The sequence below is a fragment of the Leuciscus leuciscus genome, assembly GCF_965113295.1.
Source record: "Leuciscus leuciscus genome assembly, chromosome: 6".
NCBI lineage: Eukaryota > Metazoa > Chordata > Actinopteri > Cypriniformes > Leuciscidae > Leuciscus > Leuciscus leuciscus.
In genome coordinates, this window is record NC_138730.1 from 41,378,412 (window position 1) to 41,404,515 (window position 26,104).

General features: G+C 38.9%; 1 protein-coding gene across 15 annotated transcripts in view; it reads right to left on the minus strand.

Annotated features, from left to right (window-relative positions):
- Positions 1-26,104, minus strand: part of svilb (supervillin b) — a 61,570-nt gene that overhangs the window by 13,670 nt on the left and 21,796 nt on the right. For 7 of the 15 annotated variants that reach the window (XM_082172879.1, XM_082172886.1, XM_082172889.1 and 4 more), the window contains 22 exons: positions 23,387-25,600; positions 22,512-22,682; positions 22,193-22,227; positions 21,988-22,052; positions 21,658-21,794; positions 20,961-21,056; positions 19,091-19,355; positions 18,799-18,885; positions 16,321-16,912; positions 14,101-14,689; positions 12,196-12,331; positions 9,663-9,707; positions 6,604-6,684; positions 5,512-5,656; positions 4,516-4,611; positions 4,302-4,382; positions 3,885-4,065; positions 3,065-3,237; positions 2,171-2,326; positions 1,077-1,213; positions 834-981; positions 593-738 (listed from right to left, as the gene is read on the minus strand). In XM_082172879.1, coding sequence (XP_082029005.1) covers positions 593-738; positions 834-981; positions 1,077-1,213; positions 2,171-2,326; positions 3,065-3,237; positions 3,885-4,065; positions 4,302-4,382; positions 4,516-4,611; positions 5,512-5,656; positions 6,604-6,684; positions 9,663-9,707; positions 12,196-12,331; positions 14,101-14,689; positions 16,321-16,912; positions 18,799-18,885; positions 19,091-19,355; positions 20,961-21,056; positions 21,658-21,794; positions 21,988-22,052; positions 22,193-22,227; positions 22,512-22,682; positions 23,387-25,600 — 5,776 coding nt within the window. The remainder of the gene's footprint in view (positions 1-592; positions 739-833; positions 982-1,076; positions 1,214-2,170; positions 2,327-3,064; positions 3,238-3,884; positions 4,066-4,301; positions 4,383-4,515; positions 4,612-5,511; positions 5,657-6,603; positions 6,685-9,662; positions 9,708-12,195; positions 12,332-14,100; positions 14,690-16,320; positions 16,913-18,798; positions 18,886-19,090; positions 19,356-20,960; positions 21,057-21,657; positions 21,795-21,987; positions 22,053-22,192; positions 22,228-22,511; positions 22,683-23,386; positions 25,601-26,104) is intronic. The other 8 variants (XM_082172880.1, XM_082172881.1, XM_082172882.1 and 5 more) reach the window with 6 other exon arrangements.

Here is a 26,104-nt window from a genome sequence, read left to right on the forward strand (position 1 = left end):
AAAAAATAGTTTTTAAAGCCAGTAAAAATGCATACATATATTCAGATGAATATATGGTTCTCCAAAATGGGAAAAAAAAGCTTTTTTATTATTATTATTATTATTATTATTATTCAATAAAATAAGAGTATAAAAAAAACTTTTGAGAATGTTCAATTCACACAATGGACCCTTTTCATAGACTATGATGACACGTTTTCCACATTTTTAAAATTTTTATATATACATTTATAACACTATACCTTGTGATATATTACCTTGGCAGTAAAACACAAACAACGAATTAACGCTGCAGCGTCAGTGTTTCTAATACAACTGCATAGGGAGTGACAGCTAATTTGACATCATTCTCTCTTCTGACTGCTGTAATCACTCACTACACTTTTTCCTTCTTTTGGAAAGTTGGAATGTCACTTCTGAGAACCGAGGAAATGTGAAATGGGTCCATTACATAAAATAAATATTGGTAAATATAAAGTTACCACAAAATGCAAAGAATATTAATCTATTTTATATTTATGCAAAAATAAGATGATGTATGAATATGTTTATACAATATTTTTAAAAATACACAACATATTTGTTTTCTGACCTCTTTAGATCCCAACAGTGTGCTACGAGGCACTTTCCCCCAGGAATCATCATCAGGAAGCAGTTTATCATCCACTAGACGGAAGATACAGTTTGTCTCCACAATGGCACTCTCAAACATCTCATCCTCATCTGGAGACCCGGCCGCTGTGAGCATTGCACACATAGAGGGAAAAATATTATTAATTTCAATTAAGATAATGGCAGATAAATTGTATCTTTTTTTATTTCAGGGTATGTACATTGGTAGCTGGCTGTTCCTCCCAGGATCTTCCAGAACTCTGCAGCTGCGGGGCTTTGTGATTTCACTCCTTCTTCAATCGTCTCCACCAGTGATGCTCGACAACCAAGGTCATGGTTCAGCTGGATGAAAGTGGCCAGTTCTGATGCCTATATGCCAAGCGGTACAATACAACAGTAACGTATAAAGCTATCTGATCATATGAAGAATAACATGAGTAAGATGTCAGAATATCAGGTTGTACCTTGGCTCTTTCAATGACATTTGCAAACTCTCCAATCCAAACGAAACAATGTTCAGGCGTAACCAGTAGAAAACAGTCACCGCTGTTCAGAGAGGACACTCTAGGCTCCACTAGTCTGGTCTGGACATGTCGTCGACCTGGGGAACATGCGTGCACGTACAGTTTAACTCACACAAACAATCAAAAACTCATAATACTGCAGTAATACATTACTATATTACTATTTATAACATATTCCATGCCTCTTGTTGGTGTTTTGCAGCATTCTAATCAAGAGTAATGCTATATAAGCAATTTACTAAAAGTGAAAGGCTTTCCGAAGCCAGTCAGAACACATTGATGTTTGGACCAATAGGAATTTGCTGTGGGCGGGGCTATGCAGCTTATTCCATGCATCACTTGGGGTGTTTCTCAAACGGAAAGCTGCATCCTACTGAGCCTGTGTCCTTCCTAGTTCCTAGTTCAGTCCTCCTGAGGCTTGTAGGCTAGTGTCCTCCTCAGCATTAAACGCTGGAATGAGACGGTCTAGTAAGTGTGCATGGCTAAATCACATATGTTCCTGCCCCCACGGTCACGGCACGAAAACACTATTAAAACTTTATTTTGGAAAAATACTTTATATTACAAATCTTTATATTAACTGGCTTTTTATTAATACAATTCAGTGAATGACAGCAGTCTGCGGTCTCCCATTGGCTAACATTATTGTCTGTTTAGAGTAAGTGATAAATTTACAGCAAAACAAAAGATAAAATCTATGCTTTCATGTCCGAAAACATTATTTTTGTCTTACATTTCATAATAAACTCAAGCTCAGTAACAACTCGTTTTCCGTTTTTTGTGAATTGGAATGTGTGCAAAGGATTGTGGGTGATTTAAGGCCGCAAAGACTACATCTGATGCATCCTTCAAAACAGGCTGAGAAACCAAGGCTGCCTTCCAAGGGTCCTTCATATTGAGTTGGCCTTCAGCTACGTTTGATGACGTGGCAGCCGAGAGATGCAGCCTTTCGTTTGAGAAATCCCCCTGGTGTTTCCATTCCATGCATCACATCGTGCTTGGTTAGACACAGTGTTAGGGTACTACAAACTGACCTTTGACCTGCATGAGCATGAGTTTTTTGTAGGGAGCTGCGCTGTTATTGGTCATCTGCTCTGAGATGCTGACACTACGCAGACTCACGCTGCTGTAGCTTTCTTTACTGGCCAGACCAGCCAGGGCTGCGTCTGACAAACTGGAGCTCTTGCTCACTGGAAAACACACGTAAAAAACATATTATTACAACAGGAAAAAACGAAATATGTTTTATTATTATTCTTATATTAAAGTCACCATGAAATCAAAATTGATTACAAATTTTATTATTAATAAATTATCCGGGCACATCATAATTTTTTTTTTAAATAATATGCTCTCATAATTGATTCTCATAATCATTCATATTTATTCAAAAGCGAAACGTGTGAAAAAAATATTACAGGAAATGCCTAATATGAGCCAATAAATGCTCCTCTTCCGCCATCTACCGGTTAATTAAAATCCTTTTTAAAATTTTTTTTTTATAAAAGTGTTTTCTATCAAATGTTGGATTTCCTTCACTTTTACAAATGAGGACAATCTCAGAAGGATGAACAAATAATGTTTTTGGTCATCACATAAAAATAACATTTGATGTGCTGGAAAAATGTTGCGTGTGCGTCTCCAATTATTTCTTATTCCAATGTTGCCATTAGCTTCAAGTCTTCATTGCAATGAATAAAACTGGTTTATTGGAAAATTAGGTAAGTGTGATAACTGCATTAAAATATAAATACAACATTAAAAAGTCAAGTATTGATGGTTTTGTGTCGATGTACAGCGAATGCAGAATGACAGCTAATAGTTCACTGGAAATGCCCAAGCTGGCTTATGGAAAACCAGGAAGTAACTGTGCATATGGTAACAACACTGAACCGAGGCACCTTTCCATCCACTACATATCGACTCACTTTTCTCCTGTTTAATTCTCTTGCTCTCCAGCTGCCCGACATTCAGTCTCTGCTCTGTGTACTCCTGACGGATGTCTTCTCTTGCAGCGAGAATCTTTAAGGGGTTCCTGGATGCCTGGACGTTACGAGAGGGACGAACAGCCCGCTTGTGCTGCACCATCGCCGATGTCAACCTGGAAGCCAAGGCACGGCAAGTTTATATAGCACATTTCATACACAATGGCAATTCAAAGTGCTTTACATAGAAGAAATTAAAAATAATAAAAAGAAATAAGAATAATTAAAACAGCCAAAGAAAGGCCAAAAGTCAGACAGTCTTTCAAATGCCTACAAGCGTCTTTAAAAAAAGCTTAATACAAAGGAAAAGATACAATATTCTTTGTAAAAAAAATTATAAATAGATATAAAATATTCAAATAAATATAAAATATTCAAATAAATATAAAAAAATGTATTATATTGTATAAAATATTTTTTCAATATAAAAATATATGTGCATGCTTGTATGTATAGCCTATTAAAGGGATAGTTCACCCAAAAATGAAAATTCTGTCATCATTTACACACCCTCAAGTTTCAAACCTGTATGAATTTCTTTTTTCTGCTGAACACAAAATAAGATATTTTAGGGCAAAAAAATACTATGGAAGTCAATAGGGTCCATCAACTGTTTGGTTACCGACATTTTTCAAAATATCTTCTTTTGTGTTCAGCAGAAAAAAGAAATTCATACAGGTTTGAAACCACTTGAGGGTGAGTAAATTATGACAGAATTTTCATTTTTGGGTGAACTATCCCTTTAAAGAAGCACAAAAATTACATTGGTGCTTGTTTTCCAAAGATGGCATCAAAGTCCTCCTCCAGATGCATTCTGCTACTCATGCTGCGGGGAATATCTGTCATGTGGCGGTAAAATTTTGAAAAGACCTCATCATCCAATCGCATCACTTCCTTCACTGCCTTTTCTGTTACCGTCAGTGTCGTCTCCTGCAAACCTGATACTGAGGAGGAGGAAGGAAGGTAGAAAATGAGAGAGAGAGACAGCGCAATGGCTTCAATAAAAGGTACATTATTAGGACACTGTGACAGCAATTGAAATAATATGTCATGAAGCTTCTTTTTTTAAAGACACCAAATGATTCAACAATCATTCCTACTCTGACTTCTATAATGGACTTATAACATCCTCCTGCAAAAAGGACAAGAAAATGAGCAGATCTTGCATCAGTCAGCTTACCTTTACTGTTCAAACGCCCCAGAAACGTCTCCAGCTTTTCCAACTTCTTATCAGACTCCATTTCTGCTCTGACCTCAATATCTGCAGCACATCAGGTTTTTTGCCCAGTTATTATGGCCCAGTTATTATGGCGCAACAACATTTCCAAACTTTGTGACTTTCTAAAGAGGAATATCTTCTTTCTTTTAATGTAGCGAGTGTGTGTCTAATTTACCTTCCTGTGGTTTAGAGATAGCCGACACACTGCTCTTCAGTTTAGCAGAGACTGGAGACAGAATCGGGCTGACCACTGCAGAGGAGGCAGCCAGACCTGACACACACACACACACACACACACACACACACACACGTAATCAGGCATTTAAAAACAGCATTTTTATAATACATTTTATGAAACATTTAAAGTGTTTTCAATTTAGTTTCACTTTAAATATTCCATATCTGTAAGCATGTATGTACAATTGTAATCGAAATGATTCAACCCCCATTGCAAATCAGGTTTATTGTCAAAATGTACAGACTTTCAGGTGTGTGCAATGAACAAATCAAACAAAAGTAATTGAAATAGCTCAACACAACAAAACATATCCACTGAAATATTTCCAATACGCCAAAAGCAGCATTATGGGACCAAATATTTTGTATAATGTCTATGATGGCTGGGGTGTCTTCTCACTTAATAAAGTAAACTTATATTTTTACATTTAAAATGTTGTAATACTTTCAAGGTTTTCCAGTAATTCATTATTTGATTATTAAATGTATTTAGTTGGTTCTAGGAAAATGTATTAGATACATTTATTTTTTATTTTTAGCATTTAATAATATTTGTAGCATTTAAAGGGAAAGCCAGTTATTTTCATTTATAAAGTTTTAAATATGTATATTTTTACGACAAAACCGCACGGATTACCCTCAGAAGGCCTTCGTTTATCCCACTGGAGCCGGATGGATCACTTTTGTGAAGGATGCATGCACCTTTTTGGAACTTGAAGGAGGTGGACCACATAACTTGACATTATAACCACTGAAAGATTATTTTCTAAAATAACTGAAAATGTGTTTGTCTGAAAAATGATTGACATATGCATCTCGAACGGCTTGAGGGTGAGTAAATTATGGGTTTAATATCATTTTTGGCCGAACTATCCCTTTAATAATAAAACAGTATAGTATTTAATATCTGATCTATGTGTTTGCACATTCTAACCTTTTTTCACCATCCTGGCAGCCACTGTGTACTGGGTCGAGTCATTGGCCACACCCTTCCCTGTGCTCTGCCACGCCTCCTCTCGGGTCGAGATCATCTGTTTTCTCTCTTCAATGGACATCTTCCCCTCCCCCTCTTCAAGTTTCTGATTAGATGAGACAAAACAGATATGATGGCTATAGATCATCTTCATAAATTCACAGCAAGGAAAGACTAACGACTTAGACATACAGGAAAGACCACATAAATATCTATCACACAAGCATTCACCAGCAAACTATCCAAAGCACTTACAAAACGTTTGAATATGACTAATCTCTTTGCTGTACATACAGTATTGAAATTTATCAGTCAACAGCAAAAGCCAAAAATGCAGTAATCCTTAGTCAAAGTGCGGTGCATTTGTGCATCTAAATTAGATTTATGCTGCCAACACTCATTTAATGAATGCATTTGCCCTGAGAGTATGTACAGAGCCTGCCTGTTTCCATCAGAGAAATATAAGTGTTTTCTACTATCATTCACAGTGAATTAAAGGATAAATTATGCAAACTAATAATAAGAGTCCATCATAAACTAAACGAAACGAGCCAATTATTACCGCTGATATATTAAAGCAGAGATATGTGTTAAGTATTTTTTGTGACTTTGTTGTTATTCATTCAGTCAGGAAGTCAGTCAGTAAGTCAGTCAGTAAGTCAGTCAGTAAGTCAGTCAGTAAGTCAGTCAGTAAGTCAGTCAGTAAGTCAGTCAGTAAGTCAGGAAGGAAGGAAGGAAGGAAGGAAGGAAGGAAGGAAGGAAGGAAGGAAGGAAGGAAGGAAGGAAGGAAGGAAGGAAGGAAGGAAGGAAGGAAGGAAGGAAGGAAGGAAGGAAGGAAGGAAGGAAGGAAGGAAGGAAGGAAGGAAGGAAGGAAGGAAGGAAGGAAGGAAGGAAGGAAGGAAGGAAGGAAGGAAGGAAGGAAGGAAGGAAGGAAGGAAGGAAGGAAGGAAGGAAGGAAGGAAGAAAAATTGATTGGCAAAGTTAAAATTTCAGACCTTTTGTAGAGTTATGTTAGAAATGAAATGGTTCCAAAATGCACAAGCTCTCTCTTACCTGGCCTTGATGTTCTACATATTGGCATTTTGGGGTAGATGGGAGAGGAGGAGGAGAGTAGGTGGAGGAAAAGACAGGCTCCTACAGACAATGGATAAGGACGAAACAGGAAGTAGATAGAAAACAAGAGTGGATGAAAGAGCAAGAGACAATGATTACAGGGCGTTGATAGTGAAGGAAGTAGAAAATAAATCAGATATGACGGAGAATGAATGAGGGGGGAAAAAGCCAAAGGAAAAAATGCAACATCTGGAGTGTGGACCAGTGGTTCTCAACTGGTTTAGCATCAGGACACAGATTTTGCAATCGACATCAAGTGGCAGCTAACATTGTACAATAATATATGTTTTGGCACTTTCTCAGAAATAAAGGGACAAAAGCTGTCACTGGGGAAGTTTCCTTTCAAAAGGTACTAATATGTACCTTTAAGATACTAATATGTACCATTTAAGGGTAAAGTCACTATGAAATAAAAATAAAGAATTATAATTTTATGGAACAATTCAGTATTTATTATGAATGATTTATTCATGTGCATATTTGTATTTAAATTCATGTGGCCTCATGATCTTTAATCAAAATAACTTTTAGTGACATCTCTTCTCTTCTCTAAAGGCGTGTTTACTGGCGCGAGAGCGGGACAACCTGTCACTCACATGAGATCAACCAATAGCAAACCACCACCACCCAACCACCCAATCAATTCCCCATTAACAAAATCAAGTTCTGCCCTACATTTTTCGTTTTAGAAGCTGTTTCACTTGGATATACACTCACCTAAAGGATTATTAGGAACACCCGTTCAATTTCTCATTAATGTAATTATCTAATCAACCAATCACATGGCAGTTGCTTCAATGCATTTAGGGGTGTGGTCCTGGTCAAGACAATCTCCTGAACTCCAAACTGAATGTCAGAATGGGAAAGAAAGGTGATTTAAGCAATTTTGAACGTGGCATGGTTGTTGGTGCCAGACGGGCCGGTCTGAGTATTTCACAATCTGCTCAGTTACTGGGATTTTCACGCACAACCATTTCTAGGGTTTACAAAGAATGGTGTGAAAAGGGAAAAACATCCAGTATGCGGCAGTCCTGTGGGCGAAAATGCCTTGTTGATGCTAGAGGTCAGAGGAGAATGGGCCGACTGATTCAAGCTGATAGAAGAGCAACTTTGACTGAAATAACCACTCGTTACAACCGAGGTATGCAGCAAAGCATTTGTGAAGCCACAACACGCACAACCTTGAGGCGGATGGGCTACAACAGCAGAAGACCCCACCGGGTACCACTCATCTCCACTACAAATAGGAAAAAGAGGCTACAATTTGCACGAGCTCACCAAAATTGGACAGTTGAAGACTGGAAAAATGTTACCTGGTCTGATGAGTCTCGATTTCTGTTGAGACATTCAGATGGTAGAGTCAGAATTTGGCGTAAACAGAATGAGAACATGGATCCATCATGCCTTGTTACCACTGTGCAGGCTGGCGGTGGTGGTGGTGTAATGGTGTGGGGGATGTTTTCTTGGCACACTTTAGGCCCCTTAGTGCCAATTGGGCACGTTTAAATGCCACGGCCTACCCGAGCATTGTTTCTGACCATGTCCATCCCTTTATGACCACCATGTACCCATCCTCTGATGGCTACTTCCAGCAGGATAATGCACCATGTCACAAAGCTCGAATTTCAAATTGGTTTCTTGAACATGACAATGAGTTCACTGTACTAAAATGGCCCCCACAGTCACCAGATCTCAACCCAATAGAGCATCTTTGGGATGTGGTGGAACGGGAGCTTCGTGCCCTGGATGTGCATCCCACAAATCTCCATCAACTGCAAGATGCTATCCTATCAATATGGGCCAACATTTCTAAAGAATGCTTTCAGCACCTTGTTGAATCAATGCCACGTAGAATTAAGGCAGTTCTGAAGGCGAAAGGGGGTCAAACACAGTATTAGTATGGTGTTCCTAATAATCCTTTAGGTGAGTGTATGTCACAATAGGGAAGAAAAGTACATTGAAAGTAAGTATTGTTTTTATTGTTTTTCTCTCTTGTTTCTTTTCTCTAGTTTTAGGCCTAATTACATCTGGCAAAGGGACAACCAATGAAAACAATCCTTCGGGCTAATTTGGGTATATTTAAATTCATGAATGTTGATTAATGTACACTACAAAATGTTTACTTTTTGGGTGACAACCCAGTGACTACTTTTGTATCTTTTTTTTTCTGAGAGTGTACAAAGTAAACAAAAATCTAAAACTGAAATCTAACAAGATTAATATGAACCACATAGGCGCAAAAAATACCCCAAATTATTAAAATGATAACATATACAGACCATTTTGGTTTCTATATATAACAAAGGTGCAAGGTGTTTCATCCTAAAACATGCTAGAATTTGATTTGGACACACATCAAGACAAACAAGAGAAGCAAAAGGTCTATAATGGCAGTATAATGAGGAGTCATTTATAATGTTAAGTGAAATTATTACAGCATATTCCTAACATTTCAACAGCAGTAACATTTCAGAGAGAAGCAACTATTCATTTATTATAGCCACCAGAAAACAAACTAAAAGGTAACACTTTACAATAAGGTCTCATTAGTTAACATTACTTAATGCATTAAACACAGTAACATGAATAGCAATAAGCAATGTATTTTTTTTACAACATTTATTTATCTTTGTTAATGCTAATAAAAATACAATTGTTCATTGTTCATGTTAACCATGCATTAACTTAAGTTAACAGATTCAACTGCACTAATACAAAATGTATTAGTAAATATTGAAATTTAACAAAGATTAATAAATGTTATTGTTTGCTGTTAGTTCATGTTAACTAATGGAATTAACTCATGTGAACAAATGAGACTTTATTGTAAGTGTTACCAACTGAAATGACAAAATAAGATTAATTTAGAAGATAAAGCAAGCAGCGTGTCAGTCCTTAAGAAACAGCCAATCAAATTGCAGTTTGCACTAGCAGGTCAGCCAATCATCTCGCAGCTAAAGCCAAAATTTCCTAGGACAGCCATTGATGCTGGTGCTTACCCAGAGCTGCTCAGATGATGTGAATTCACTGATAACAGTCTTGTCCTAAACACACAGGAGATGCATTTGTGTGTGTGAAGGACAAAAAGCTAAGACTAGAAAATAGCTGTTTGATGTGCAAGACTTGCCCTATATCTTTGGATAAACTGAAAACGGTTTTCTTTAACCTTTGCACTTGCTGAATTGCGAGAATCACAATAACTCAAGAACGCACAAGTTACTTTATAAAACTCAGTGAACACCACGCTGTGAAATGACTCATCAGACTGGGCAGTCAATTCACAGCTTTGCCTGCTTCAGTAAATGATTGTGTTACTATTCACAAATTAGAATAACACATCTGATTCACAGTTGAGATTAGGAATAGTTCACCAAAAATGAAAATTACCATCATTTACTCACAGTCATCTTTCTTTTGTTCTGTGGAACACAAAGGGTGAATTTTTAAAGAATATCCTAGCCATTTGATTAAAAAAAGCACCATAAAAGTATTCCATGTCCATATGGCACCATAAGAGGTGTTGCATCAGCATTAAATGTCATTTGTTCTCACGTCTTGTGAAAAAAAAAAGTGATTCTCATGTATTTTAGAGTTGAATGAATAATTCCTGACACTTTTAAGGTGCTTTTTTTTGTCATTTCACAGCTTGATAGCACCAGTCCCAATTCAATGTCATCATATGTGTGAAGTATTTGAGTACTAGTTCTTGACTACTATACCTTAAATGTCTATGTGGGGTGTTTTGAATATAGTTTAAGACAAACCATGTGCTAATTCATCAGTCAACGCCATTGCTGAGTATTTTCTCCTTAAAACTGCAGTGTACCAAAGACAGACTCAAAAACGTGGTTTGAAACTGCCCGTGTTCCCTACCATCAAAAACAAGTAACCGAACTTGCTTTTCCACGGTGAGCACAAGAACACCTTTAAGAAGGGACAGGAAAACCGGGTATATATATAGCGGGTGTATATGTATAAGATGTATATTACGATGTTATGATGAACTACAGTATATGCCCTTTTCCACTGACTTTCTATAATGTTCAAAGTGTTTCCAATAAGGATGCTGTTTTTTAGAAGGCAGCTGTCTGTCTGTCATAGTTTGTGTAACCTTAGCAACACGTTATTAGCTGTTTGATAATGTAGTCAGACCAAAGGCCTCATATCAATTACCGTTATGTGTCCGACACTGTAGAGAGCGATACATAAAACGCATTACCATTCTGATACATCGACTTGTAGGCAAGCCTGTATAATTCACTCTTCAATCAGTTTCTGGTTATGGCTATATATGGCTAATTTAAACCAATATTTCCACTTGCCATTGTGTAGCGTTTAATACAGTTGACTGAGTGGATCATGTAGTCCAAACTGGTGTGATTGAGTGGAGGCGGGGACTAATTTGCATAGTCATGGCTCCACGTATACCAAATGAAGCAAGGGTGTAGAGTTACATTCAAGCTGAAGAAATTATTGTCACAGGAAAAAAACAACAACATTTATATAGGTCATTTTTGATTATCAAAGAGGAGTTTTAGGGGATACAATTATTGACTGCAGGGGACTTTAAGTATTATTTTGGACAATCTGTATCTTACAGTTCTGTAAAAATGTAATACCTGTACATTTGCAAGGGGAGAAAAATACAATTTCATGTAGACATTTTAATGTACATCATACATCATGAGGTCTTACATCTTTCCTCAATGATTTAAAAAATAAAATAGTATATTTCTTAATCCTGATGTGATTAACAAGCCAATCAATAATGCTCATATAAGTATAACTTTCCTTTTATTTGAACAGCCAAAGAAACTAATTTGAGTATAAATACTGATAAGATAAGTAGATAAATACTAATAAGTATTTACAATTAGTAAATACTGATAAGACTGAAAATTAAGCACTTAATTGTCATAATTGTCGATGAGAAACCCTAACAATGAGAAAATAGTGATTTGACAGGTTTCTTTACAAAGATTTTCCATCAAAATAATAAAATGCTAAAATCTCTACTGTCCCTTGTCAAATGTCAATTAAAAAAGCAAAGAAAAGCATTTACTTTTAAATAAAGTACAATTACATGTAAATACTTACAAGTTTTTTTTCCGCTAGTTACTTTTACTTGAGTACTTAAATGAGTGGAATTTCTGACATAGTACTCGAACTTAAGTACAATTTCCTAGCACTTTTTAAAAAAAATCCCTGAATGTCATTAAGGAAAACAGCGGCCAGAATATCATATTAAAACAGGATTTTTAGCAAGGAAGAAAATTCTGCAGTTACTGAGTATTATTTCATATCAACATAAAAAGTGAATTTACTTTAAGAACATTACAAACCTATACTAATGTTTTACTAGTTATTACTTGTACACAGAGATGTAGGAACCATTTGAAAAGTGGGTAAGTGGTGGAGACAGCTAAGGCAATTGTAATACTGCCATGACTACATATATATATATATATTCCTTATATATATAAACCTGTGATGAATTTCCATATTTGATTTCGAAAGGCAACATATTCTTACCTTTTTCTTAAAGCCTTGCTCCTCCACTATTTGACTGCTCTTCTCGCTTACAGACACCACTTCCTGTATAGCTTCCTGTTTCTTGTTGATCCTGTTTTTCCAATCATCCTCTCCACTCTTCTTCAACATGGCTAACCTGAGAAAGAAAAGTGTCAAACGCTTCACTCCATCTTGAACATTGTAGAGGCAAAAATCATGCAGATCTGCTGTATAAAATGCAAGAAATGACAATTGAAAAAGAAATTAAAGGGATATTGGTCCTCAAAACTCATTCAGAAATCACACCAAATACTAAAGCATACAAAATTATTCACAATTCAGCTTTCTCATACTACTTTGTCATGGTTCGTTCTCTCGCTCTCTGTCTATACTCATTTCATCCAGCCCTGTGGGGAAAGCTGGAGTGCTAAAATAGAGCTGTCCGCATTATCAGAGCTCGCGGAGAGCAGAGATGACCCAATTTCATTTATAAGACAAGACAGAAGGAGAACAGCTCCAGTCACCCTGAAACATCTCCAGCCATGTGCCAATGTTTCTTACACCGCAATATGCCATGATGAGTGTGCTTTTAACATGCTATTATTATGCTACCTTTCAGAAACTAATCTTGACAAGTTATACATACACAACGGAACAGTAAAATTTTTTTTTTTTTTATAGAAATTAATTATTTCTATTCAACAAGGAGACATTAAATTTGACAGTAAATACACTTAAAATGGTACAAAAGATTTCTATTTAAAATAATTCCTTTCTATTCATTAAAGAATCATGAAAAAAGCATCACGGTTTCCACCAAAATATGAGACAACTGTTCAGCTCAACACTGAAAATAATACGATTTTTTTCTTATTAAAATTCAGGTTTCTGAAGGATCATGTGACACTAAAGACTGGAGTGATGATGGTGAAGATTCAGCTTTGTCATCACACAAATAAATTATATTTTAAAATATATAAAAATAGAAAAAAGTTCTTGTAAATTGTAAAAAAAATATGTATAATACATGCAGCCTTTGTGAGCCTTTAAGAGAACAAATCTTACTGACCTCAAACAGTAATAATGAATGTTATTGTATTGATGGCCAGTAATAAGTTTGGTAGGGTAAACAAAGATATGTACCACAGGCTATTGTCGAGACCTGGAAGGTAATTTAAAAGTTTATATGTTTACCAAATTAAAAATACATTTCTTTATGGGAACTGACTATCTTATGCTAATCTGCCATATTTTGTGTGATTTACTATAAATAGGATTATCTGTATTCCAGACATCAGAGTTGCCAAGTCCGCGGTGTTCCCAACGAATTGGGCTTCTTTTTAAACTGTTGCCCGGGGTTGTTTTTATTAGTCCGCGGGTTGAAGCGACCCCACTGGAACGCCGGGTTTTGAATAGCACTTGGGCTGGTTTTGTTTCACAAACTTGGCAACCCTGCCAGACATCCCACCTCTCCCGGAATGTGCAGGAGTCTCCCACATACTGATAGCGGCTCCCTGACGGCCGCAAATGATATACAATATCCCAGAAATTAAGCAAGCTAGAGAGAAATAAAGCCTGTTTCAACCTGGTATTAAGATGCATTTTCAGTGAACCAATCACAAGATGCATAACCTTTACACCTGGTATTATCACAAGTTTCAAATGCGTCTCCTGTGACTACTTGCGTTCAGATTTTGTGGAGACCCTAGCCTCTTTTTTAGTCACACTTAACTACATCACTTTTGGGGCATGAATACTATTGAATGAACAAACCTGTGTTAGGTGACTTACGTGAATGAATATGGTATAATATATTTTTTTATATTATGGTGGTGGGGGGGATTGTGCCATTTCCCGGGATTGTTTATGCAGGATGTGATGTCTGGTATGCTCACAGCTGATGTACAAGTGAAGTAGCCAACACACCTCTCTTTGATTGACATAGATGTCATGGCCTCTGGATCTTCGTGGATCTCTGGCTGCTGGTCTTTGGAGACGATAGGTGCAGAAGGGCCGTATTTTCCCAGGATCTCTTCTTGGGGTTTTGTTTGAGGTGGTATGAAGCACTGGGGTTTTGGCTGGGTTTGAGGAGGTATCTTGGGTTGAGAGGGAATGTAGGCATGTGACTGAGGAGGAAGGAAGGATTGTGGTTTCGGCTGTGTCTGTGGGGGTACTCTGGGTTGTGTCTGCTGTTGGGGTTCAGAGGACACCTGAGTTTGCCATGGAGGAGCCTGAGAGTCAACGTGGGAGTGAGGTTGAAAGTCAGAAATGAGGTGTGTTTGTAGTTTGGCCTGTGTCTGTGGCGGTGTCGGCGGGCTGTAGGGTTGTGTTTGGGGTCGGGTGAGTGTCGGTGTGTAGACTTGAGGGTGCTGCACTGGTTTTGGTTGAGGTTGCGGAGGAGTGTACGACTGGGTTTGCTGGAGGTAAGTGAGCGAGTGTGAGGTGTGTGATGAAATTCTAGAGGAGACCGCAGCAGTGCTCACCGCCCTCCCGGGAACGCTGGGATCAGGGACATCTGGAGAAACACATTGAGTCTAGCATGAGAGCAAATACACATACAAAGAGCCTTAAAGTGTAAATCTCTCAAAACATGTCAAAAACATGTCTATTTCTCCCAAAAAGAAAAAAAAAGAAACATACATTTTGCATAAAGAATGGACATTTAGGTCATTTTATGAATATTGTGACATTAATTTTAATGACAATTAAGCACACCATAAATCCCCATTACTGTAATGCAAAAAAATCATTTTAAATTTGTAATGTATTTATACATCATGGCAGTATTTGTTGTACTACCTTTAAAAGTTATTATTGCATAGTATTACATTATGCTGACTGTTTTGCTGATTTATTATAATAAAAAAAAAATATTCAAAAATGAATTCATCAAATCTGAATTCAAATTCTAATATATTTTATAAAAAGATATAAGAGAATTCTGATAATGGGAATTTTAAAAGGGAGACAAAAAAATAATAATAATTCAATATGGGGATTTATGATATTGACCCTGTAACCAGAGGCATTATATCAGTGTGAATTTATCAAAACATACTAACATTTGGTCTTCAACATTTTGTACTTTAATACAGTAAAAAAGATAATTAAATGAGAATTATTACTGAAAAAAATGTGAGAATTTGAAAAAATAAAATCTTTGTTTTTTGTTGTTTTGTTTTTTATGGTGAGGGAGGTGAAATTATTAACTGGACATCACCCACTTTTCAGGATTCATGAGATTGACCCTATAACCAGAAGCATTATATCGGTATAAATCAAATCGAAACACACATGTATAACAGCCAATCAGGCAGCCAACACTAATATACCATTCAAATATTTATATCCATCCAGTTAAGAATACACAAATATGTGTCTAGCCATAGCTATTCAATGCACCAGATACAGAAAAAAAACTTCATACATAAAACCTAGAAACTGCATTGCCCATCAGCTTACACACACTCTCTCATGTTTATCATGGGGCTCAATCAATACCTGACACACATGAACAGACAACACTAAAGCACCACTGCCACACACACGTTTAAAAAAAAAAACATGTTTAAAACATCCTTTATCCTGTGAAAGCCACTGTCGCATTCTGCTGTCATGGCTGTCCTATAACATGTGGCAGACATGAACCTGATAACCTCCTGTGTTTTTTCTGTGGGATGACAACATGTCTGTATCAATGTGGGCACACTTCCATCCGCCTTACCGCTCCAGTCTTTCATTCATCTCCCTCTTTACTACAAAATTCACACATACACGCCTCTTGCTTCCAGACGAATGGATAGTAACAGCTTTGGCTGGGAACGCAAACAAAAGCCACAGAGGGGAGCATCACTCCACTTTGCCTTCTGCCCGATTCATTTCAGCATCATTAGTTTTGCACGGCTCAGACAAAGAAAGCTGCACGCTTGATGTATGATAAATTATGCTAATCACATTCGACTCAAGCAGCGTGTAGGCTGGGAGCCCGGTTAACCCGGTTAACCCGAACAGAGACCGGCTGCATCGTGTAGACGTGCATCATGCATGTGTGCATGTGTGTGACTGCATGTACAGAAACAATAGACACAGCTGAGAGGTTTGCACCCCTTTTAAAAGACTTTTCTTTTTTGTTCCATCTAACCTTACCTGAGATGACAGCTCTGGTACTGCTTCCTCTTGCCGTCTGATGATTGTCTGGTGAAAGGTAGCCTCCCTGCGAGACGGGTGAGCTTTCTTTTTCCCTCTCTCGCGGGCCGCTCAGCTCTGCATCTCCCCTGCCGTGAGGGGGTGTGTGTCTGGGAGCATGTGTGTGCGGAGGGGAAGTCGCACTGGGGAGCTCTGTCTCTCTCTCCTCTCTCCCTAAGTACCCAAGTCTTCCCCTCCACCCACTTTCATCCTGCCTCTGCCCATTGGCTGAAATCAGCTCGGCCCCACCCTTGCTGTATCCTGATTGGCCGGGCTGCACTGCGGGGGGCGGAGACTGAACATCAGGTGTGGGATTTTCCCCACTCTCTGTAAGACTGAAGTATCGAACTCCTCTCTCATAGGCCGGTAGCTGAGTCTGATTGGGCGAGGCCTGAGTAGAGGGCGGAGCTGCGGACATCCCCATGCGAACATCTGCGGTCATTGATGGGGAAGCGCTTGTCACCATGGCAACAGAAGCCTGGGCGGTGACCGCAGTAACAGAGCGGACCAGTGATGCAGAGAGAGGCTCCAACTTCACGCTTCCATTTTGCAGCTGGAGAGAAAGAAAGAATAGTTGTATTTTCAGATGTCTTTTTAGATGGCGTTCACATTTACAGACGCCAGAGAGGTCAGAGGTCATATGCAGGACACACAGGCAGCTTGCAGAGATTGGATGTGCTTTGCATCCCAAACAACCTAATCAGTTAACTTCTCAGACATGCAACAGACCAGAATTTTTGTTTACGCCACCATCATCATCATCATCATCATCATCATCATCATGGTCTGGGTGTTTAAAACGCATTTTGATTTCACTTTCTTGACAAAAAATGTCCGATAGCTGAATTTCTCTCATAGCAAGCACAGATTCAATCTTCAATAAAAGCACCATAAAAGTTGCCTATGTATCTTGTCCATTGTGAAAAATGACGTGCACTCTACCATACTTCTAAAAAGAGTACTTATTATGGAAATAATATGCTTTAAGATAATATACTTAAGCGTGAACTAAATGTAACGCTTTCAGGTACTTAACTGCATGTAATTTGCAATTAAAGAAAATGTATCAGTTAAAATTGATACTAAACTCAATTAGTTGAACTTAAAAAGGCTTTTTGACCCACCTAAATCTTTATGTATAATTTCATGTACATATGCTATTTCTATAATTTCATTTAATCTATTTCATAATTTCTATTTAAAACTTGTATATCATGTAATTATGCAATATTTGTACGCGTGTTAAGAAACAGTCATGAAAGTGAACTTTAAGTACACTTAAGTGGCCTCTTATTTCATTAATATTATATTATCTCCAAGTAGTTTTTAAAAATAAAAGTGCACATTAAATAGAATTAAGTGCCGTGGATTATCCCAATTATACCATAATCACTGGCCTGCATTGACAATTAAAGCTCTTATTGATGTTTGCAGTGCAATATTTGACTGGAAGGATAAAAATTATGGTTATTTTTCTCAGTTACGGCTCGCTAGATCTAGCATTCTGTGCACTTTAAATCAGACACAGAAATAAAGTAGTGCGTAAGATTACATTTCTTTGAATGAATAAAATATAGCATTTATATGAATTAATTATTGAGAGAGAGAGAGAGAGAGAGAGAGAGAGAGAGAGAGAGAGAGAGAGAGAGAGAGTGTGAGTGAGATGTGCGTGTGTGAATTACCTGCATCTGCGCAGCATCTTTCTCTATTAACAACGAAGCTATGAGTTTAATTACTTCAAAACCAGCGATGTTACCCCCTTCTTGCTGAGACATAATGTAGCGATTCCGTAGCGAAGATATTTTAATAATAAGAAATCGTGGGGCAGCGTTGATAAGTTACTGTGCTCCTAAATGTGTAAGCTGTGTATGTGCAGCGCAATCTGTGTGCAAATGATGTGCGTGTGCGTCAAAGAAAACTGTGCATTAATATAAAACAGTGATTAAACTGTGGAACTACCTGTGCATTAAACGGTTTTATAGCACACCTTCCAGCCAATCAGAGTTGAGTATTCAGACAGACCATGGTATAATTCAAATAATTTGATGCTATATGATATAGCGCTGTGTGAGGAAAAGACCACATTTTGGATACTGACAGCCCCTGTTCTCCATTTGCTTTTGCTATATGAAGAAAAAAATCAAATAAAATCAAAGGGGTGGGAGTTTGGGAGTTGGGGGAGTTGGGGGAGTTGGGGGAGTTGGGGGGGCGGTGTTTGAGTTTGAGTTAAATGACAGAATGCAGTGAAATGCAGTTACTAGATTAAGAAATGAAACCGGTCCAAATCAAAGCAGGTATAATGCAACTCAGCAGTAGCAAATATCCAGTTGGAAAATGCAATGTTGTCGGGGCCTCAGCAATTAACCAATCAGCAGCTGCTGCCAAGGCAAAGCTCTCACTGCTCAGCCAATCAAAAAGTCTCAGTCCAGGGTCTCTTACTTGCTCGCTCTGAGGGGGACCAACAGAATCATTAGTCACAGCGAGTTGATCTGTGAGACTGGACGGGTCTACGTCTTTTGTAAATTCCTGTGAATGGCACAATGTCTCTTCACTTTCAAGAGAGTATTGACTGAAATCAATTACAACGCTAAATGATTCAGAATGAAAGACAAATTTAATGTTTTTCTTTTTTAAATCTCTCTTTAATTCACCTTTAAAGTAGCCTACTCAAAGCAAAAATATCCATTTCCTTAAGTGGTTTCCATAAAAATAGGTAAAAAGGAGACCTCACCTGATCAACCTCGCCCTGGGTAATAGGTTGGGTCTGAAAGCGGGCATTGGCCCTACGCTGGCGTGTGTCCGAACGGGGTCCGTTTGCAGATTGGCCAGAGGGTTGCGACAAGCGATTGAATAATGCCATCTTCTCAGCCAGGCTTAGTGCTGATAGGTCCGGTTCATTAGACCCCAAGTCCTCTTCTCCCGCAACCGCCTCCTTTGAAACATCATCTTTCTCCTGTTCATGGTGGGCCGATCCATGTGCTGATGATGCCTGCAAACTGGGAGGAGAATTACAGGTTGTTTATGCAATAATAAAACACTGCACACAGAGACCAGTCTGTCTGCTAACAAAACTGCACACAAAACGATTCATAAACAATTATAGTAACTATCGCAGTATCACATCACAGTAACTATCCTAGTTTGTGTATTTGTTGATCCAAACCTGTGTCTTTAAAGCCCCTTTCACACAGCGCTTTGAACCCGGGAAATTGCCGGTAAATTGCCAGAGCGCCTTCTGTGTGAACGCAAACACGACCCGGGATTTATGCCGGGATCGATGCAGGGTCGGGACCTAGTAACATTGCCATGTTCAGTCCCGGAACGCGCGCTGTGTGAACAAAAGCCGTAATAATGCCGTGTCGTAGTGATGACGCTGAAGCCGGGCTCGTTCTCCAGCTGTGAAATGGTACGTAAAGCGCAAGTTTATAATCGAATCAGAGAAAAAAAATGCACAAGCGTGGCTTCTCGAGAGAGAAATCGCAGCTCATAAGCAAACTTAAGACGCTGCTGAGATTACAAGTCACATCGATGTCACGTGTCTTTACGGGATTTTTACGGGTTGTGTGTGAACGCTCTGATTCCGGAAAATCACTCGCAGTGTGAATAAACCAAAATCAAACGAACCCGGGTCAAATCCCGGGTCACTTTATCCGTGTATTTTCCGGAATCTCTGTGTGAAAGGGGCTTAAGACTCAGTCATCAAGCAGAGCAAAAATGAATGGAATCTGTATAGGTGTAACTGTACAGACTGTGGCAAGAACTTAGTAAACATGTACTTAGTAAACAAGTAAACAGGTGCAAATAATGTTGTAAGTTTCACCTAATTAAACACACACAAACGGATTTCAATTCACTGCCAAGCCATTGTTTCAATCTATACAAAGTTTTAAAAAAAGACATAGGACTCAAATGCATTGATGTTGTGTTCTTGTACTTAATTTGAGTGAAACTTTATTTTTTGATTTGTTTGTCCTTTGTTCTAGTTTAAGGTAATCTCCTCCTCTGTCACTTTCATAAAAGTCTTTTTGACAGATGGGTGACACCTCTGACATTTGGGTGTGCATGAAGAATGCAGAATGTGTTTTTGCTGCTAACCATGTGACTATTTACAGCTAATCTGGGTGACCACGCGCTGATGTAGACACCCAAAACATCTGCACATGCTTACACACATTAATATACTCAAACTTTTTCATAGACACAGGCACATGCTCACATTACAAAATTGAGGAACTGCATAACCCCATAATTGCAAGCCAGCCATTCTGTTTTCACACCCCAACAACATTTATAACAGCGCGTGAACGTAAAATCCACCAGCAGATGGCGCACTGTCACATAAACATTCCCACAGAGACATTTTTGAGAATGAATTGAATAATCCAACACACCAGAATGAATGGACCATTTAATTAGACTCTTTCTTTCAAGTATGGTATGAATTCTCTATTAATATGCAATCATGCTGTCAAAAAACACATGTCTGTAAAAAGCCCAAGTTAAGAAATGAATAAACTAGGAAACAGCATGTAGCTCAAGACAACAATTCCTAAATTATCGCGTATAAGTATACAAAATAAAATAAAGCATTCAAATGATACCTGAAGCTAGTCATGGAAGTGCTGACTACGGCAGGACTGGGGATTCTGGGAGCAGTGGTTTGAACAGTGATGACTTGGGAAGGGGGAGCAGGGGAACTTTAGAGGAGGACAAGACAAAAAAGGAATGAAGTGAACAAGAATTATTCCAAAAGAAGGGGTGATGAAGTGGTCAGTAATGGGTATATATTTTAATGGAACAGTTTACCGACAATGAAAAATAATGTCACTATTTACTCATCCTCATGTTGTTGTATGCTGTAATTTGTTTTCTCGCAAAAACAAAACATTCACCGTTATGACCACAAGCTCCAAAAATTAAAAAAAGTACTTTTAAAAAGAGTTAGACATTATTTGTTGACATAACTTGCTTCTTCAAAATTCTCTTTGAGTTCCACAGAAAAAACAACAGCATTCTGGTTTAGAATGGCATGAGGGTGAGTAAACTGAATAACTTCTGGCAAAACTGTTTCTTTAAAACAAATATTTTAATGATGAAAATTTTAAAGCTACTGATCCCGATCTGAATTCTGACTTGTGTGATGCAGCCTGAATCATAATTACAAAGTGTTCGTTCGTTGGCCAGAGGAGAACTGGCTTGGTTTCTGCCAAGGAAGTTGACTTGACTTAAAATAGCAGGTAAAATTGAATGATATGAAAACCAGATCCTTTACATCACAAAAAGTAGGAAATTACTTACGTAGCAGCAATGACAACTTCCTCTGAGGTGACGGGCTGTGTCCGTGAACGATCTTGCACTCGTCTGAGTCTCCGCTCGACCGCAGCATTGCGTGACCGAGGTTTGGGTACACCTCCATCTGAAGTCTTCTCCAGCTCCTGCCAGACGAGAACAGACGGATCAGGAAAGGTTACAAAAAAAAAAAAATGTATGGCTATACATACAAAGGTAATATTAACTGCATTAACTAACTAAATATATATACAAATATATTCAATATTGTTTTTGTAGCGTAAGTTTCATGTGTAATTTCATATTCAACAAGTTGTGTATGCTACAGAGAGCTGATACCCTGAAAAGAGACCTCTTGGCTGCCACGCTCATTTTAGCTCGTTCATCCATTTTTTCCTCATCCACTACACAAAAGAAAGGGTTAAGTTACTCAATATGAACTGTTTTTTATAGAAATGGTGTGTAAAATCATGACTTTGGCCAAATCACAGCTGCTTATATTAGGTACAACAGTTTGTTTGATATTGCTTAAATTTTTACTCACATTCTCCATGTTGACGCTCTGGACTAAGATGGGACCTGAAGAAAAAAGTACAAACATAACAAAAATAACTGACCCTGATGATTCAACTGGTGTAATATGATGACTAAAGAAAAGAAAAATTAACTACACACTCTAGCCAGAACAGATGCACATTACAGATACTGACTAAACCTTTCAAAAACGCTTTCATAAAATTCTGATGAGTAACATATTTTTTAAAGTACTGTGAAAGTCTTGAGGATAAAACAGAGCCAATTTACCACAACTAATCATAAATTGGTGGTTTCAGTGCAACAGATAACTTCCTGTTTCACTATACCTATCAGACTCCAGCCTTTCGGCTGATGTAATTGGCTGGGTTCTAAACCTCTCAGATGACTTCCTGTCATCACCAGGGGAAAAATAACGTCTGGGCCGACGCGCTCCTCTCTCCCGGTCACTGCTGACAACTGGATCAGTCTCCACGGGAACCTGGTCACCTTTAGACTCCCTTTAGACAGGAAAGATTGTCTTAATAAAAGATAACTTTCAGAATTAGTTAGGTAAAGAGACTCTAAAGCAAAATTAGCAGGATAAAAACCCCAAGACATTTTTGTGTGCATTCAAGAAAATTGTCATGCACACACCAAAGTCTCAGGGCACTTTAGGGGCTCCATAACAAAGTTAGTCGATAGTCACAAATCAAAAACCCTAATCCCTCATATTTCAGACTACTTAAACTGAGCAATACATCAACAAGTCAATCAAATCAACAAATCACACAATCAATTTTATTTAGTAATGATAATCATGCATTTGATGAAGACAGAACCAAATTTATTTGCACAAGATCAAGGCAAGGTTAAGATCCAACAGTTTGTAACCCTACAAAATCTCATCCTGCAGCCAATATTGTTAGAGAAGATGCCAAAATAGATTTAAATTTAGTTTAGATTAAGTGATTTTAAATGCATAGTCATTAGTTGAAGCCAACATTCCTCCATTCAGACTTAGTTGATTGGATGGATGTGTGATAAAAGTTTCAGAAATTACAAATTAAACTTCTGAATGAACAGCAGCATACGGTAGAGGCATTGCATTAACAAAGCAGAACTTTACATCCAAAAGAAAGGGTTATTACTTGAAGGTTAGTGGGTTTAATCATCATCTTTTACAAAATCTTGACTTAGCATGCTGACAGGCCAGTCCACGTACAGCTCAGGTCTGTGTCCAGAAGCATTCTCCAGGTAGGAATGTCTCAGCTTTGCCACAGAAACTCTTGTGTCCAAGGTGCCCATTTCACCATTGGCCACAGCACCCGGCTCCTTAGTATGAAGCCCAGGACCCATCACTATGGTAGACTCTCGACTGGCAGCACGCTCAAGACTTCTCAATGCAGCAGACCGCTGAGTTACTCCAATATCTGACATGGAGCGGATTCGTGCCTTTGGCCTGAGGTCACATGCAGCCTGACTCACGCGATGTTGAGCTTGTGGGAGGGAGGAACCTTTCTGCAAGTACCCTCCAACTTCCCCCACCTTATTGTGTGGAAAATGCTGTTCATTGGTTAGCTGTACCTGTGTGGGAGTGGTGTCCATACCTTCAGATGCTTGTGGGTTATACCTCTGTTTTCCTTTCTCACGTCCTTCAAACTGATCATCTGGTTGGCCCATTCGATGCACTCCTTGCGCTTCCCATTCATCCAACTGGCCAATTGTACGTACCCTACGTCCCTCCCAATCATCTTCGGATTGGGTTATCCTTCTTCGTCTGACTTGCCCTTCCTCGTTCTCTGACAGATTGATCCGTTGTCTTCTATCATGTCCATCTACCACTTCTTTTTGCAGGAACCTTTGGCCTTCTTGCTCCTCTACCTCCTGACTGATTCTATTATCACCCTGTAACAGTGGTTCAACAGACTGATCAGCTTGGCCTTTTCTTCGATCAACTTCCCATTTTCTTTCTTTGAATTTGTCAACCTTCCTGACACCTCCTTGCTCCATCCCCTCTAACTGGTTAATGATCCAATTATCTTGACCCTCCTCCTTTTTAATACCACTCCTTTGCTTGTTTTCTTCTCTTTGACCTATCTTCCTTACACTACGTCCCACATCTTCACCTGTCCAAATGTTCTTTGTGACATTATCTACCTCCCTTTCCTCGGATTGCCTGTTCCTTTGGTCAACAAGCCCTTCTCTGTCATTTACTAGACCAATTTCACCTGTTATTGTGCCATCTTCCATCTGAGCCATTCCTCTTCCATCAGGCCCTTCCCTTCCTTCCAACTGGTGCAACTTTCTTCCACCTCTGCCCTCTGTCTCCTCTGACTGGCTAATCCTTCTGATTCTTTGACTTTCCAAAACTTCATCAGCTTGTCCACGCATGGGATCATCCACACTTTTTTGTCTGCGGCGGATCTCTGAGGGTAGCACAGCCTTTCTGCTCCTAAGTAGCCCTTCTGAAGGTGGATGCACCCTGGATGCTGATCGACCCTCTCTGTGAACGGGCTGAATAAGATCAGTACTGGGACGCCATCTTGTCTCTTCACCCTCTTTTCCAGTAGATGTCGAACCAGGTGAGGCCAAGCATCCTTTGTGATCCAGCATCTCAGACATGCCAAGTGGAGGTCCAGGCACAGGGTGAGCTACATGAGCATTTGAAGGTGGGGATAGATGGCTAGATGCATGGGAAGGACCAGAGTGGACAATTTGTCCATAGGCTGGAGGTAATGCCTGGACTGTACCGTACTGCAAAGGTTGGCTGTGACCATAATGCCTATGTGACGGACGTAAATGCGAGGTGTGTTCATATTCAGGTAGAGGCTTCTGAGTAGTTGCATGTGCTTGAGCTGGTTGGCGAGAGTCCCGATCTAAAGGCACTGGTTGAAGAATAGCCCGATACTTTTGTACAGGTGGTGGGGCATCTCTGCGACCAGGTAATGGCTGCTGGAGGTCTTTGTGTGCTGGGCGTGGTTGTTGTGGCATTTGTGTCGGTTGTTGAGGATCTTGACTATCTCGCCTTGGTAGGGATTGCCTGATTTTCCCGAATCCAGGCTGATGACCCATGGTGCTTGGGTGTACACCAGGAATCTGTTCATAGTTTGGGGGCTCTGCACTTTGGGCACGCTGATGAATTCCCATTTCACTTGAAGGTATGTGTTGAAAGGCAGGTGAATCCATACTGTGATTGCGCTGGAATAGTGGCCGCTCTGCACTATGTGCCCTATGTTGACGGGCATCTGCTAGCTGACTCGGTTGTTGGATTGGGGGTTCAGTGCTCCGTGTTCGCGGCTGGTTAGCAGATTGAGGTCGTGGAGCCAAATATTGAGGGGCGACTGTTGGATGACGTCTGACAGAGGATGCATCTGGCCCTGAATCAGAAACCCTTCCTGAGATATCCTCCCTTGTCTGTCTCTCTCTTACTCGTATTCTTCATGAAGGGAGGAAAGAGAGGAATTAACATTCACCCAGTTCAAAGCATGACCTACTATCATTTTGAGTAGGGATGCACAATATTTTGTCGATATGCCGATATTTTTCAACTCATTTTGGCGGATAGCTGATGCCGATATTTTTTTCCTTTTTTTGGAAACAACACAAAGTCTTTCCTGTGCACTTTCCTTAGAACTAAAACATTATTAAAGTTCCTTTTATAATGAGAAAACATTGAAAGCTTTGAAACTAACAATTATAAAATAAATCACTGCTGTTTTTAGATGCAGTTGTAACCTTAACACTTTATTTGTGGATTTAACATTTGTAGATGGTCTACAGCAAAAGCAAAAAAATATTTTAGGCCCCGTTTACACCTGGTATTAAGATGCGTTTTGGTTGATCGCATCACAGGTGGACGACGCTAAATACAGGTTTAAATGGGGTGTAAAATGTTTTGAGCTTGTCTACTTTCAAACACTTCCATAGGTAGTCAAAAATA